The sequence below is a fragment of the Hyperolius riggenbachi genome, chromosome 10 (assembly GCF_040937935.1).
Source record: "Hyperolius riggenbachi isolate aHypRig1 chromosome 10, aHypRig1.pri, whole genome shotgun sequence".
NCBI classification, from domain to species: Eukaryota; Metazoa; Chordata; class Amphibia; order Anura; family Hyperoliidae; genus Hyperolius; species Hyperolius riggenbachi.
Window position 1 is genome coordinate 228,029,593 of NC_090655.1, and position 13,605 is coordinate 228,043,197.

The 13,605-nt window shown below is 43.3% G+C and overlaps 1 protein-coding gene across 1 annotated transcript in view; it reads left to right on the top strand.

The window, feature by feature from the left end:
- Positions 1–776: 776 nt before the first annotated feature.
- The window catches only part of LOC137536865 (zinc finger protein 585A-like), a 37,640-nt gene continuing 24,811 nt past the window's right edge, over positions 777–13,605 (top strand). The window contains exons 1-6 of the mRNA XM_068259049.1: positions 777–825; positions 3,197–3,299; positions 6,377–6,544; positions 6,674–6,796; positions 6,928–7,219; positions 11,862–13,032. Coding sequence (XP_068115150.1) covers positions 3,204–3,299; positions 6,377–6,544; positions 6,674–6,796; positions 6,928–7,219; positions 11,862–13,032 — 1,850 coding nt within the window. The 5' untranslated portion in view covers positions 777–825; positions 3,197–3,203. The remainder of the gene's footprint in view (positions 826–3,196; positions 3,300–6,376; positions 6,545–6,673; positions 6,797–6,927; positions 7,220–11,861; positions 13,033–13,605) is intronic.

Consider the following 13,605-nt stretch of genomic DNA (forward strand, 5'->3'; position numbering starts at 1 on the left):
GAGTACTCACAGCTTTCATTACACCTATGACACTTAATGGAACCCAGACGTCCCCGAAGACTTCTGGGTAAGTGAACTCCCCGCTGCCTGTGGTCACACCGGAAGTCATTAGACTTTATTTTAATTCCAAATTTGTGTCCTTCTGGACTCGAAAGCACATCCCTGACTTCAGGCTTCACCCTGTGCCCAAATTTGCCAGTGCCATTTTTTAATGTACGCCTTTGGAGTGCCCAGGAAGCACCTAGGTGCTGCATATGTCATACTCTGGAATCTGTACTAAGCCTTCTGTAGTGTGTCAGTGCAGACACTTCCTTTACAGCCGGATCTATATGCATACATTTATGGGAATCTATGCCGTCTACATCGCCACCAGAGGTACAAGGTGTCTGATGGGTGCCCTTGGGTGTTCTGCAAGCCACACGTGTTTGTTAAGAAAGCCAGAAAAATAACTAACTGCTTAAGTTCTGGTAAGGTAGTGTCTGGGGTTTACCATTGTCACTATGTATTTTTCCCTACAGTTGGAAATACTGTACACTATACAGTATATATTGAGTTTTTTTCATGAGTGGAAGTCCACTTTAAACATTGCATACGAACAACAAGGTATCTAGATCATTTTGGACTTATAGGAACTTCTAATTGTCAGCATTCGAATTAAAATATGTACTAAACCTCAAATCACTGTGGTCTGCAGTTCTCATATTGCCCAGAGGGTGGCAATCACACAGACAGGAAGTGGGTGGTGCCACAATCGGGAATTTCAGTGTTAGAGGTGAAGCAACAGGAAGCAGAGAGGAGACATTTCTTGTTCTGGCAGCAGAAGAGGTAATAATAAATATAAATGGTAATAATTCTGTCTTGCATGCACATTTAATACAAACTGCATGTCTGTATGCAGCCTAGAAGCTGACCATTCCAAATCAGCAGGGGTATGGTGGAGCTACATTCAGTTTGCATGCAAGCCCAAACTATCAGCATCCATTGATCATCTGTAATCATATTTAGTACTTTCTAATCATGATATCAGAATTTTAATTGCAGTTGGACAAACAGGCGAAATTTTTGTAAGACATGCTGGGATTTGTAGTTCCTATAGTGTTACAAGGTACCCAGTTAGCTCATTGTGACCTAAAAACCACTAGGAGAGTATAAGGGGCAAAAAATACCCTTACTTACTTTTATGAAACAACCAGCGGTTCTGGATGTGTGATGATTTCCATATTTGGAAGTGATGCATCATGGGAAACCACAGTTGCTCACTTAAAGCTGAATTATTGCAAATACCTTTTGTTTTAAGAAGACAACATTTAGCAAATACAAACCTTGCCTTCTTAAACTAGAAGGTATTTACAATCATTCAGCTTAATGTAAACAAGAAGGATCGCCCCCAGATGTATCACTGCTGAATATGCAAATCTCCATTTATGTACCGATGTCAGAAAAGGCAGTCAGGCACCAATCCTAACCCCGCCCCCCTGCACATAGATTTACCTGCACTAGTATGGTTGAGGTGACCCACTGGGAAACCTCATAGGGAAGATCTGGTAATGTGATTGGTTGATGTTTCAACATTTTTCCACTGACAATACACCCTAGAAATGTTAGCCTATTACAGCTCTTCAAGTTGTAGAGAGTGCTGTGATTGGAGAACTGTTCCCTATGAGGTTTCCCAGTGGATCACCTCAACCATACTAGGTGTGATTTATCAGTGCTCCGGACCACAATGTGCAAGCTGGGAGCAGAGTCACAGACAACTAGCGCACAAACATACAATCGCTTGCCACATGTGTTTGGCCAGTGACACGGCCTGAAAAGAAACCTCTATACAAAACCATCTTTGCTTTATGCCAGATCAATGACAGATCCTGCCTACTATGGCAACTGACAGAGAGGTGCAAACACACAATATTGCTCTATGGTAGCACCTAGAGGTGACTTCAGTGCTCTCTAGAGCCATATTAATCCATGCAGTGATGAGAATCAACCAGTCCAAAACCACTGTATACATGTTGGATGGTTATGGCACTGTAAAGTAATAGACAATAGGCAAACTTTACATTTCAGCACTTCTAGATGTGTGCCTGGCTTTTGGGGACAATAAGCAACAATTGGCATGTTCAGCAGTGATGGGAGATCTTTCTTGCTTCTTTAAAGTAAACCTGAGATGGCGAGGGAGAAAAAAAATCATACATACCTAGGGCTTTCTCCAGCCCCCTGCAGGCCGATCGCTCCCTCCTATTCTCCTCTTTATGTGGAGGAAAATATACAGGTGAATTCAAGATGATATCATCAAACTTTATAGCAAGCGTACAAAGAGACAGAGGTTTATTTAAAACTCCTGATACTTCACTAAAGGGTACCTGAACTGACACATGGCATGAGATAAACGTGTATGTTCTGTAAAAAGCCTATATAGGGGAATTACTAGGAAGAGAAAGCACACTGCAGTAGGGGGGGATTAGGTGCAGAGTTGAGCACAGTGAGGAAATAGAACTAGGAACAGAGGATAGCACACTGAGGTAGGACAGATCAGGAACAGAGAGGAGCACACTGGGGAAAGGAGCGCCAGGAGAAGACTGAGTTGGGTTAGGGGGGGGGGGGGGGGGGCACATTGTGTGAGAGCACCAGGAGCACACTGCAGGTGAGGGAACTAGAAGCAGAGAGGAGTACTCTGGGTAGGATGCACAAGGAGAGAAAGTAAAAACATGAAGAATGTGAAGCAGGGGGAAATCTGGAGCAAAAGTTGGCACAGTAGAGGGAGACCAGTTTTAGAGGAGAGCAGATTGAGGAAGGGGGGATAGGGAAAGGAAACTGTGGCAATGAACATATGGTGCAAAGGGGAGCACAGTGAGGAAGGTAGCACCAAGTTAAAAAGAAAAGACACTGACAGGAAGGGTACCAGTACAAGGGGGGGCACACTAAAGGAGGGGGCACTAGTAGAAAACGTGCTCACTAATGGTGGGGGCACCGGGTATGGTGGAGAGTACCCCGAGTCAGCAGTCTCCGTATGCCATAGTAAGGATGGAAATATTTCACCCAATTTACTAAGCTGTGGAAAGCGCTGCGAACATTTACACTTCAATACCGACCTGTTTGATCTGTCTCCACTGTGCTGTATATAAAGCACCTGAGATATCCCCATTCTCATAAAGTGTCCTATAGCCTAGATGATGACCAGTTTATTATTCTTCTGCAGAGATCACATGGCCACCTCAGGAAGGATGGAGGCGGAGCAGAGTCACGTGACTGAGAGGATACTAAACCTCACCCTGGAGATCATTTACCTGCTGACTGGAGAGGTGAGGAGGATTCTGGGAGGGTCTCATGACATCTCACCCTTATCTCAAATAAAACAGAGACCTAGCTGGAGAGATGAGGGGAATTCTGGGGATGTCAGGTGACTTCATTATATTGATACTGGCCATCCGTTTACAATTTTTTAAAACTATTTTATCAGATTATTGGGTGCCTCCTGGTTTTGCATCATTCTTATCGCCTTGGTTGGGAAGTTGATGGTTTCTAACCATGTAGTCTGTTACGGAAAACTGCAATGTTTCTTCACATTAAAATTTGGGTTTGTATGTGAATTTTTGCATATGGGGTTTTTGAGAACGGCTAATGAAAGTCAATGGGAATTTTTCATGCATGATAAAAAGATAATTTTAGAAGAAGTGCGATTCTCTATCGATTTTCATTGGATGTGCAGGGAACTTGAATCTGCAAGTTCCCTGTTATCTGGAACTTAGGTAACTGGAAGTCTCAACTAACCCTTCCCCCTGAGGGGATAATGGGGACTGTGCTTTGGGTTTTGTTTTGGGGTCTTGGGCGGGTTTGCAGGCCATAAAATACTCACTGAGACTCCAGCGACGTCTTCTAACCTTCCTGTAGCTCCTAGCAGCTTTCTGGCATCCGTGCATGGCTCCCGGAGTGTCACACGACCCGACGCAGGTCAGGTGACACGCCGGGAACCATAGAACACGTCGCTGGAGGCTCGATGAGTATTTTATCCTGTATGGGAAGGAGAGGTATGTGCTTTTTAGCACATGTATCCAGCATCACGCAATCCTTACCGGTGCTGGATACCAGGGACTTTGTTGTACTGCACATTATTTGGCTCTATGTGCTCCCTGTTTATTCATAAGGCTACTGGCAGTCATTTTGAGGCCTTTACACCATGAACACCTATAGGGCGAAGCTCCTTTTCTCAGCACCGGCCACATAGTGCCTGAGTTGGGTGCCGCTATAGCAGCAATGCTATAGCTCGTAAGATAATTTGGGGCTCCGACAAGCGCCAGAGCGTGAATTATTTCTCCCTCTGAGTTGCTACGACTTGAAGAGAGAATAGAATTTAAAGCTGTTGGGAATTTCAGCGGCAGAAGGGTAAGCCGTCATTCGGCTCACCTTCTGCCAAGCTGACCTGCAGCACACTGATATGGACACCCTCTTGGGAGTTCCTGGTATGCTATTCCCTATTTCCACCAGCAGATGGCAGAAGCATACTCCCATGGGTATTTGTGAAGAATCCAGAGCAAAAGACATTACATTAGGAGAGGGTCAGGGTGGAGAGACAGTGACAATAGGAGTGCTGCCAGACAGGAGTCTAAACCATTGCACAAACACTAGACTGTTTGCGGTCAGTTGTGGACGTTTTTGTATAGGTCGCTTAAAGGATGACTGAGTTGAAATAAAGGGTAAACTGAGCCCATACACAGGTGTTTGGTCACGTTTGCAGATACTTACCTATGTATCTGTCCAGACAGGCTCCGTGCGCCTGTAATTTACTCCAGTAAGTGGCCACAACTAGATTCAGTCGGCAACCTTTGAACGGAGGTAATTGTGCAGCGCATGCACAGTATTTCAGTTCCAACTCTCTGTCTGAACAGGAGAACAGAAAGTGAGGACAGAGACGTGGAACTGAAATACTTGCATGCACCTCACAAATTCTTCTGGTTCAAAGGTTGCTGACTAAATCTAGTTGAGACTGCCAAAGTAAACTTTGGGCGCACAGAACCTCCCAGGAGAGAACAGACACATAGGTAAGTGTCAGCAAACGTGCTCACACCTCTGTATTGGCTCAGTTTCCCCACTTTATTTTAACTCATTCACTCTTTAATGATTCAGTATGCCAGATCAACAGTCGCCAGCCAAGTCCATTGTTCCCCTCATTAAGCTGACCTGTCACTCCTGGCACTGTTTTCTCTTCTTTGTAGCTACAGAATGCTTTGCTCAGCTGTTGTTATTATTATTATTATTTTTTATTTATATAGCGCCAACATCTTCCGTAATGCTGTACATAGTACAAACAAATAATGGGGAACAAATATACATAAGAAATACAAAAGACTGTACAGTCATGAAATTGAATAGAATAAATACAAATACATACATAGTTGATGTGTAGTTAGTCCATGTACATATGTTAAAATTACAGCATTATGAGAAACACTAGGAGGAGGTCCCTGCCCTTGCGAGCTTACAATCTAGAGGGTAGTGGAGAGGAAACAACAGGGAAGGAAACACAGGGGTTAATGGGTGAGCCAGTGTGCCTTCAGTGCTGCCTATAGCAAATTATAAGCTTGCCTGAACAGGTGTGTTTTCAGAGTCCGTTTGAAGGTTTCCAGACTCGTGGCATGACAAACCGGCTGAGGCAGAGAGTTCCAAAGGAAAGGGATAGCCCATGAGAAGTGTTGGATGCGAGAGTGAGAGGAGGTGACTAGGCTAGAGGACAAAAGGGTCTCCTGTGAAGAACGGAGGGTCCGGGCGTGGAGGTATCTGGAGATTAAAGATAAAATGTATGGAGATGATAGCTTGTGTAGTGCTTTGTATGCCAGCGTGAGAAGTTTAAACTGGATCCTTTGGGCAACTGGTAACCAATGGAGGGATTGGCAGAGAGGGGCTGCCTCAGAGGATCTAGAAGAGAGGTGGATGAGACGGGCAGTGGAGTTTAGTAGGGATTGGAGAGGTGCCAGTCTGCTTTTTGGTAGACCACAGAGTAGGGTGTTACAGTAGTCAAGCCGGGAGATGATTAGGGCATGCACAAGCATTTTAGTTGCTTCTTGTGAGAGGAAGGGACGGATTCTGGAAATGTTTTTGAGATGGAAGTAGCAGGAGGTAGCTGTTGCCTAGCGACATGTCTGTACAGCATGGGTTTCCCACATGTCAACTGTAGGATCGAGTTCAATCCTAGCTGGCAACACAATAGGAAATTGTGCATCTGTATGCGCCTTTATTATGACACTGGAGCGGTGAGGAGCATTCCCGGGACAGTGACATGATATTTGTTGCTTCTATTAATAAAACATGTACTTGGCAGGAGGAGTGAGGAGAATGCTGGGAATGTATGTGGAGATAACTGGTGCTTTATGTTATTACACAGGATTATGAAGTAGTGAAGAAGACGTCCAATAAGCTATTGACACCCAGAAGTCGTCACCATGGCTCATTTCCCAACGTAGGGCCTCTACCTCACTCCCTGATACCTAAGAGAAACAATGAGAAGATTCTAGAAGTCATCCACAAGATGATTGAGCTGCTGACAGGAGAGGTGAGCAGTGATGGATATTATGGGATATTACACAGTAACATCAAGGGGCGTGTCTAATGGTGACTGTACCATTGTGTGTGTCAGGTACCCATAAGGTGTTGTGATGATTTGGTTTGTTTCTTCCTGCAGGAGTGCCACTATCTAGCAGGTTACAAGGATCCATACAAGGACACCATGACTTATAATCAGCTATCCAAGAAATCATCAGATAAAAGGAGTAGTAGTTGTCTAAATTACACCAGCTCCCACCAGGTAGGTGGTGGTGTGAATATTACAGGCCAAAGAAGACCTAATGCTGTATGAGATGATAATCCTATATGTAGGGTGAGCCCATTAATGGTCCCATCTTTAAAATGTTATACTCTATTGCTTTGCGGTTTTAGAATGAAGAACATGTTAATTTTGAAGTTCATATTAAAGAGGAGGAAGAGGAGATATGTGTGAGTGCTGATCAGCAGTTTATGGAGGAGAGTGGTATTATGACGATGTCTCAAGAGGAAGAAGAGGAAATATATGTGAGTGCTGATCAGCAGTTTATGGAGGAGAGTGATATTATGAGGATGATTAAAGAGGAAGAAGAGGAGACGTATGTTTGGGACGATCAACACTTTACAGACAAGGGTGAAAATATGAGGACGATTAAACAAGAGAAATGTGATCAAGATATCGGCAAAGGTGAGTAAAAACACCAACTGCAGAAATGGATCACGTTTCCCCTTAGTTCTACAAGAAGGTGTGGAGATTACCTTAAAGTGGATCCAAGATAAACTTTTACTCATTGCATAATTGTGTTTATTTTCATATAGTTTATAGGGCATTCCTCAAGCCAAATGCTTTTTTTTTTGTTTTAATGCTCTACTTCCCTATAAACTAAACAAGCCTCGCCCACAGCTTCTCCAGAGTGCCTTGGCACTCTCAGACTCATGTAGCAAGGGCTTATGGGAGCTCAGTCTGGGCAGGAGGAGGAGGTTACTAGCCAGAGATTTCAGAGGGGAGGGGGGAGTGAAGTTTTCACAGGCTGAGGGCTGGAGATGCAGATCAGCTTCCCTGTGTGTAATGTGACAAACAGAACATCTCTCATTGTATCACACGAATAAATAATCATAAACTGTTGAAGCTGTTTGCAGCTAGATTTGCTGTGTAAACTAAACTTAAACTTTAAACTGTAAACTAAATCTAAACTTTAGATAAGATATATAGATAAGTTACTTGTTATAGTTCGTTTTTCATCTCCGATCCGCTTTAAGCTGATGAAGAATCAGGAAAACTTCTCATCATTAACTCACACACAAATCTGTACAAAAACTGTACTTCTCTGCTAGAGACCTCATTTAATCAAGGACAGGCACTAACAGAACAGTTCAGCAGAGAAATCTGTGACATTTGTGAATTTACACTAACATTATGTTCCCAACAAATGAGGAGATACTGTACACCATATGAAAGGCCCATCTCCATTCCTCAGTATAACATCATAGTACCAACAAATGAGGAGGAGATACTGTACACCATATGAAAGGCCCATCTCCATTCCTCAGTATAACATCATAGTACCAACAATTGAGGAGGTAATACTGTACACCATATGAAAGACCCATCTCCATTCCTAAGTATAACATCATAGCACCAACAAATGAGGAGGAGATACTGTACATCATATGAAAGGCCCATCTCTATTCCTCAGTATAACATCATAGTACCATTAAATGAGGAGGAGATACTGTATACCATATGAAAGGCCCATCTCCATCCCTCAGTATAACATCATAGTACCAACAAATGAGGAGGAGATACTGTACACCATATGAAAGGCCCATCTCCATCCCTCAGTATAACATCATAGTACCAACAAATGAGGAGGAGATACTGTATACCATATGAAAGGCCCATCTCCATTCCTCAGTATAACATCATAGCACTAACAAATGAGGAGGAGATACTGTACACCATATGAAAGGCCCATCTCCATTCCTCAGTATAATATCATAGTACCAACAAATGAGGAGGGGATACTGTACACCATATGAAAAGTCCATCTCCATTCCTCAGTATAACATCATGTTCCCAGCAAATGAAGAGATACTGTTTGCCATATGAAAGGCTCCTCTTTATTCATCAGTATAACATCATGTTTGTAACTAATGAGGAATAGATACTGTACACTAGGGATGTAGTCGTGGGCCAACCTCAATGTCTAGCGGCCACCTTCCTCCCTTATAAAGTTCCCAGATGTCTAATGCCCCCCCCCCCTTTCAACCCCTATACAGTTCCATGGTGTCTAGAGGTGCCCACCCTCCCCTATACAGTTCTCTGGTGTCTAGATGCCCCCACCCTCCCCTATACAGTTCCCTAGTGTTTAGTGCTTCCCCCTATCTCCCCATATTGCTTCCCTGGTGTTCTACAGCTTCACCTCCAATATAGCTTCCCTGATTGCCTAGAGTGGGCCAAACATAATTCAAAGTGGGTAAAACACTTGAGGGCCAAATTTAATGGTTCTGAGGGCCAGATCTGTCCCATGGGCTGGAGTTTGACCTGTATGCTGTTCACCATATGAAAGGCCCATCTCCATTCCTCAGTATAACATCATAGTACCAACAACTGAGGAGGAGATACTATACACCATATGAAAGGCCCCTCTCCATTCCTCAGTGTAACATCATAGTGCCAACAAATGAGGGGGAGATACTGTACACCATATGAAAGGCCCATCTCCACTCCTCAGTATAACATCATAGTACCAACAAATGAGGAGGGGATACTGTACACCATATGAAAGGCCCATCTCCATTCCTCAGTATAACATCATAGCACCAACAAATGAGGAGGTGATACTGTACACCATATGAAAGGCCCATCTCCACTCCTCAGTATAACATCATAGTGCCAACAAATGAGGAGGTGATACTGTACACCATATGAAAGGTCCATCTCCATTCCTCAGTATAACATCATAGTACCAACAAATGTGGAGGAGATACTGTACACCATATGAAAGGCCCATCTCCACTCCTCAGTATAACATCATAGTACCAACAAACGAGGAGGTGATACTGTACACCATATGAAAGGTCCATCTCCATTCCTCAGTATAACATCATAGTACCAACAAATGAGGAGGATATACTGTATACCATATGAAAGGCCCATCTCCATTCCTCAATATAACATCATAGTACCAACAAATGAGGAGGAGATACTGTACACCATATGAAAGGTCCATCTCCATTCCTCAGTATAACATCACAGTACCAACAAATGAGGAGGAGATACTGTACGCCATATGAAAGGCCCATCTCCATTCCTCAGTATAACATCATAGTACCAACAAATGAGGAGGAGATACTGTACGCCATATGAAAGGCCCATCTACATTCCTCAGTATAACATCATAGTACCAACAAATGAGGAGGAGATACTGTACACCATATGAAAGGCCCATCTCCATTCCTCAGTATAATATCATAGTTCCTACAAATGAGGAGGAGATACTGTACACCATATGAAAGGCCCATCTCCACTCCTCAGTATAACATCATAGTACCAACAAACGAGGAGGTGATACTGTACACCATATGAAAGGTCCATCTCCATTCCTCAGTATAACATCATAGTACCAACAAATGAGGAGGATATACTGTATACCATATGAAAGGCCCATCTCCATTCCTCAATATAACATCATAGTACCAACAAATGAGGAGGAGATACTGTACACCATATGAAAGGTCCATCTCCATTCCTCAGTATAACATCACAGTACCAACAAATGAGGAGGAGATACTGTACGCCATATGAAAGGCCCATCTCCATTCCTCAGTATAACATCATAGTACCAACAAATGAGGAGGAGATACTGTACGCCATATGAAAGGCCCATCTACATTCCTCAGTATAACATCATAGTACCAACAAATGAGGAGGAGATACTGTACACCATATGAAAGGCCCATCTCCATTCCTCAGTATAATATCATAGTTCCTACAAATGAGGAGGAGATACTGTACACCATATGAAAGGCCCATCTCCATTCCTCAGTATAACATCATGTTCCCAACAAATGAGGGGGGGATACTGTACACCATATGAAAGGCCCATCTCCATTCCTCAGTATAACATCATGTTCCCAACAAATGAGGAGTGGATACTGTACACCATATGAAAGGCCCATCTCCATCCCTCAGTATAACATCATAGTACCAACAAATGAGGAGGAGATACTGTACACCATATGAAAGGCCCACCTCCATTCCTCAGTATAACATCATAGCACCAACAAATGAGGAGGAGATACTGTACACCATATGAAAGGCCCATCTCCATTCCTCAATATAACATCATAGTACCAACAAATGAGGAGGAGATACTGTACACCATATGAAAGGTCCATCTCCATTCCTCAGTATAACATCACAGTACCAACAAATGAGGAGGAGATACTGTACGCCATATGAAAGGCCCATCTCCATTCCTCAGTATAACATCATAGTACCAACAAATGAGGAGTAGATACTGTACGCCATATGAAAGGCCCATCTACATTCCTCAGTATAACATCATAGTACCAACAAATGAGGAGGAGATACTGTACACCATATGAAAGGCCCATCTCCATTCCTCAGTATAATATCATAGTTCCTACAAATGAGGAGGAGATACTGTACACCATATGAAAGGCCCATCTCCATTCCTCAGTATAACATCATGTTCCCAACAAATGAGGGGGGGATACTGTACACCATATGAAAGGCCCATCTCCATTCCTCAGTATAACATCATGTTCCCAACAAATGAGGAGTGGATACTGTACACCATATGAAAGGCCCATCTCCATCCCTCAGTATAACATCATAGTACCAACAAATGAGGAGGAGATACTGTACACCATATGAAAGGCCCACCTCCATTCCTCAGTATAACATCATAGCACCAACAAATGAGGAGGAGATACTGTACACCATATGAAAGGCCCATCTCCATTCCTCAGTATAACATCATAGTACCAACAAATGAGGAGGAGATACTGTACACCATATGAAAGGCCCGTCTCCATTCCTCAGTCTAACATCATAGTACCAACAAATGTGGAGGAGATACTGTACACAATATGAAAGGCCCATCTCTATTCCTCAATATAATATCATATTACCAACAAATGAGGAGGAGATACTGTACACCATATGAAAGGTCCATCTCCATTCCTCATTGTATTAACATCATGTTCCCACCCTTCCAGTGTTCTACTGTGTAAACCATAAATTACTTCTGACTAAAATACTAGAGAATAATTTTCTATAACTAATATTATTTCCCTGACAGATGGACAGGATGTGGGGAACACCTCGGAGGGATGTCTTATCTCACCTCTAGATGATACTGCAGAAGATTATGGCGTCACACAATATTCTCCAGGAGGAAACCCCATTACTGGAAATACACATCACAGGCTCCAGGAGGAGAGAACACCAGATCCCTTTATTCTTGAGGAACCTTCTGAGAGATCACATCCTCATAGTGCAGATAGGTCAAGTTATCAGTGTAATTTTGGGGAATCTTCTGGTAAATCAGGTATTTTCATACAAACAGGCAAAAACATGTTTCCTTCATCTGAATGGGACAATATTAAAAAGTCTATCATTTTTCACCAGAGAGTTCCCTCACGTTCAGAATATGGCAAACCGTTTATCCTGCAGACAAGCCTTGAAAGGCATCAGAGAGCTCACACAAGTGAGAATCTTTTCTCATGTTCAGAATGTGGCAAATGTTTTACTCAGAGGTCTGGGCTGCTAAACCACCAGAGAAGTCACACAGGTGAGCGGCTTTTTCCTTGTTTGGAGTGTGGGAAATGTTTTACTCAGAAATTAATGCTTGTCACCCACCAGAGAACTCACACTGCCGAACGGCCTTTTTCATGTTCAGAGTGTGGGAAATGTTTTAGTGATAAAAGACTTCTTTATATACATTACAAAATCCACACAGACGAACGTCCTTTTTCATGCTCTGAGTGTGGCAAATGGTTTGTTTTGAAGGCAGGTCTTCTTAGGCACCAGAGGATTCACACAGGTGAGCGGCCGTTCGCGTGTTCAGTGTGTGGGAAATTATTCAGTGCAAAATCATTACTACTCACGCACCAGATAATACACACTAGTGAACGGCCTTTTTGTTGTTCTGAGTGTGGGAAATGCTTTAATCGGAAATCCGTTCTCCAGAGACACAAGAGGATTCACACTGGTGAGCGGCCTTTTTGTTGTTCCGAGTGTGGCAAGTGCTTTAATCGGAAATCAGTTCTTCAAAGACACTGGAGAATTCACACTAATGAGCGGCCTTATTCGTGTTCAGCGTGTGGCAAATGCTTTAATCAGAAGTCAACTCTCCAGAGACACTGGAGAACCCATACAGATGAGCATCCCTTTTCATGTTCAGTGTGCGGGAAATGTTTCACGTTTAAGGGAGACCTCCTTAAACACCAGAGAACTCACACAGGTCATCGGTAGTGTTTATGGTCAAGCAGGAATTTTCACTGTGCAGTCACATCACATAAGCTTACTGTTCCGGCTTATGAACCCAGCAACACTGAGGAATGATTACTTTATAAACTACACTAAACAGAGACTACCGTTTTGCTGGTCTGATAATAAACTTCCTCTTATTGGTTGCCAACCAGTTCTTTCTAGACTCTGAATTCCCACTCTACTCTCCCCACAGTGGTTACTGATAAGCAAATGGAATCCTGGCCTGTGAAAACACCAGCCCATTCCCTGGAACCACCAGACTGGAGGAGGAGCATATCCATACTAAGGACAGGCTGGCATGTCCATCGTTACACTCTGTCTGCCTCATAATTTAGTTATCTTGGTTAGCTTTTTTAAAGGAAACCCAAACAAAACAAAAGGTTTTAACTTACCTGGGGCTTCTACCAGCCCCCTGCAGCTGCCATGTGCCCACACTGTCACTAAGTGTTCCTCCAGTCCCCTTAGGATCACTCTTCCAGCCGGCCGACTGGTGAGTAGACGGGCCACTACGCATGGGCGGCCATGGCCGCGTGCGTCCTCAATCACGCTTC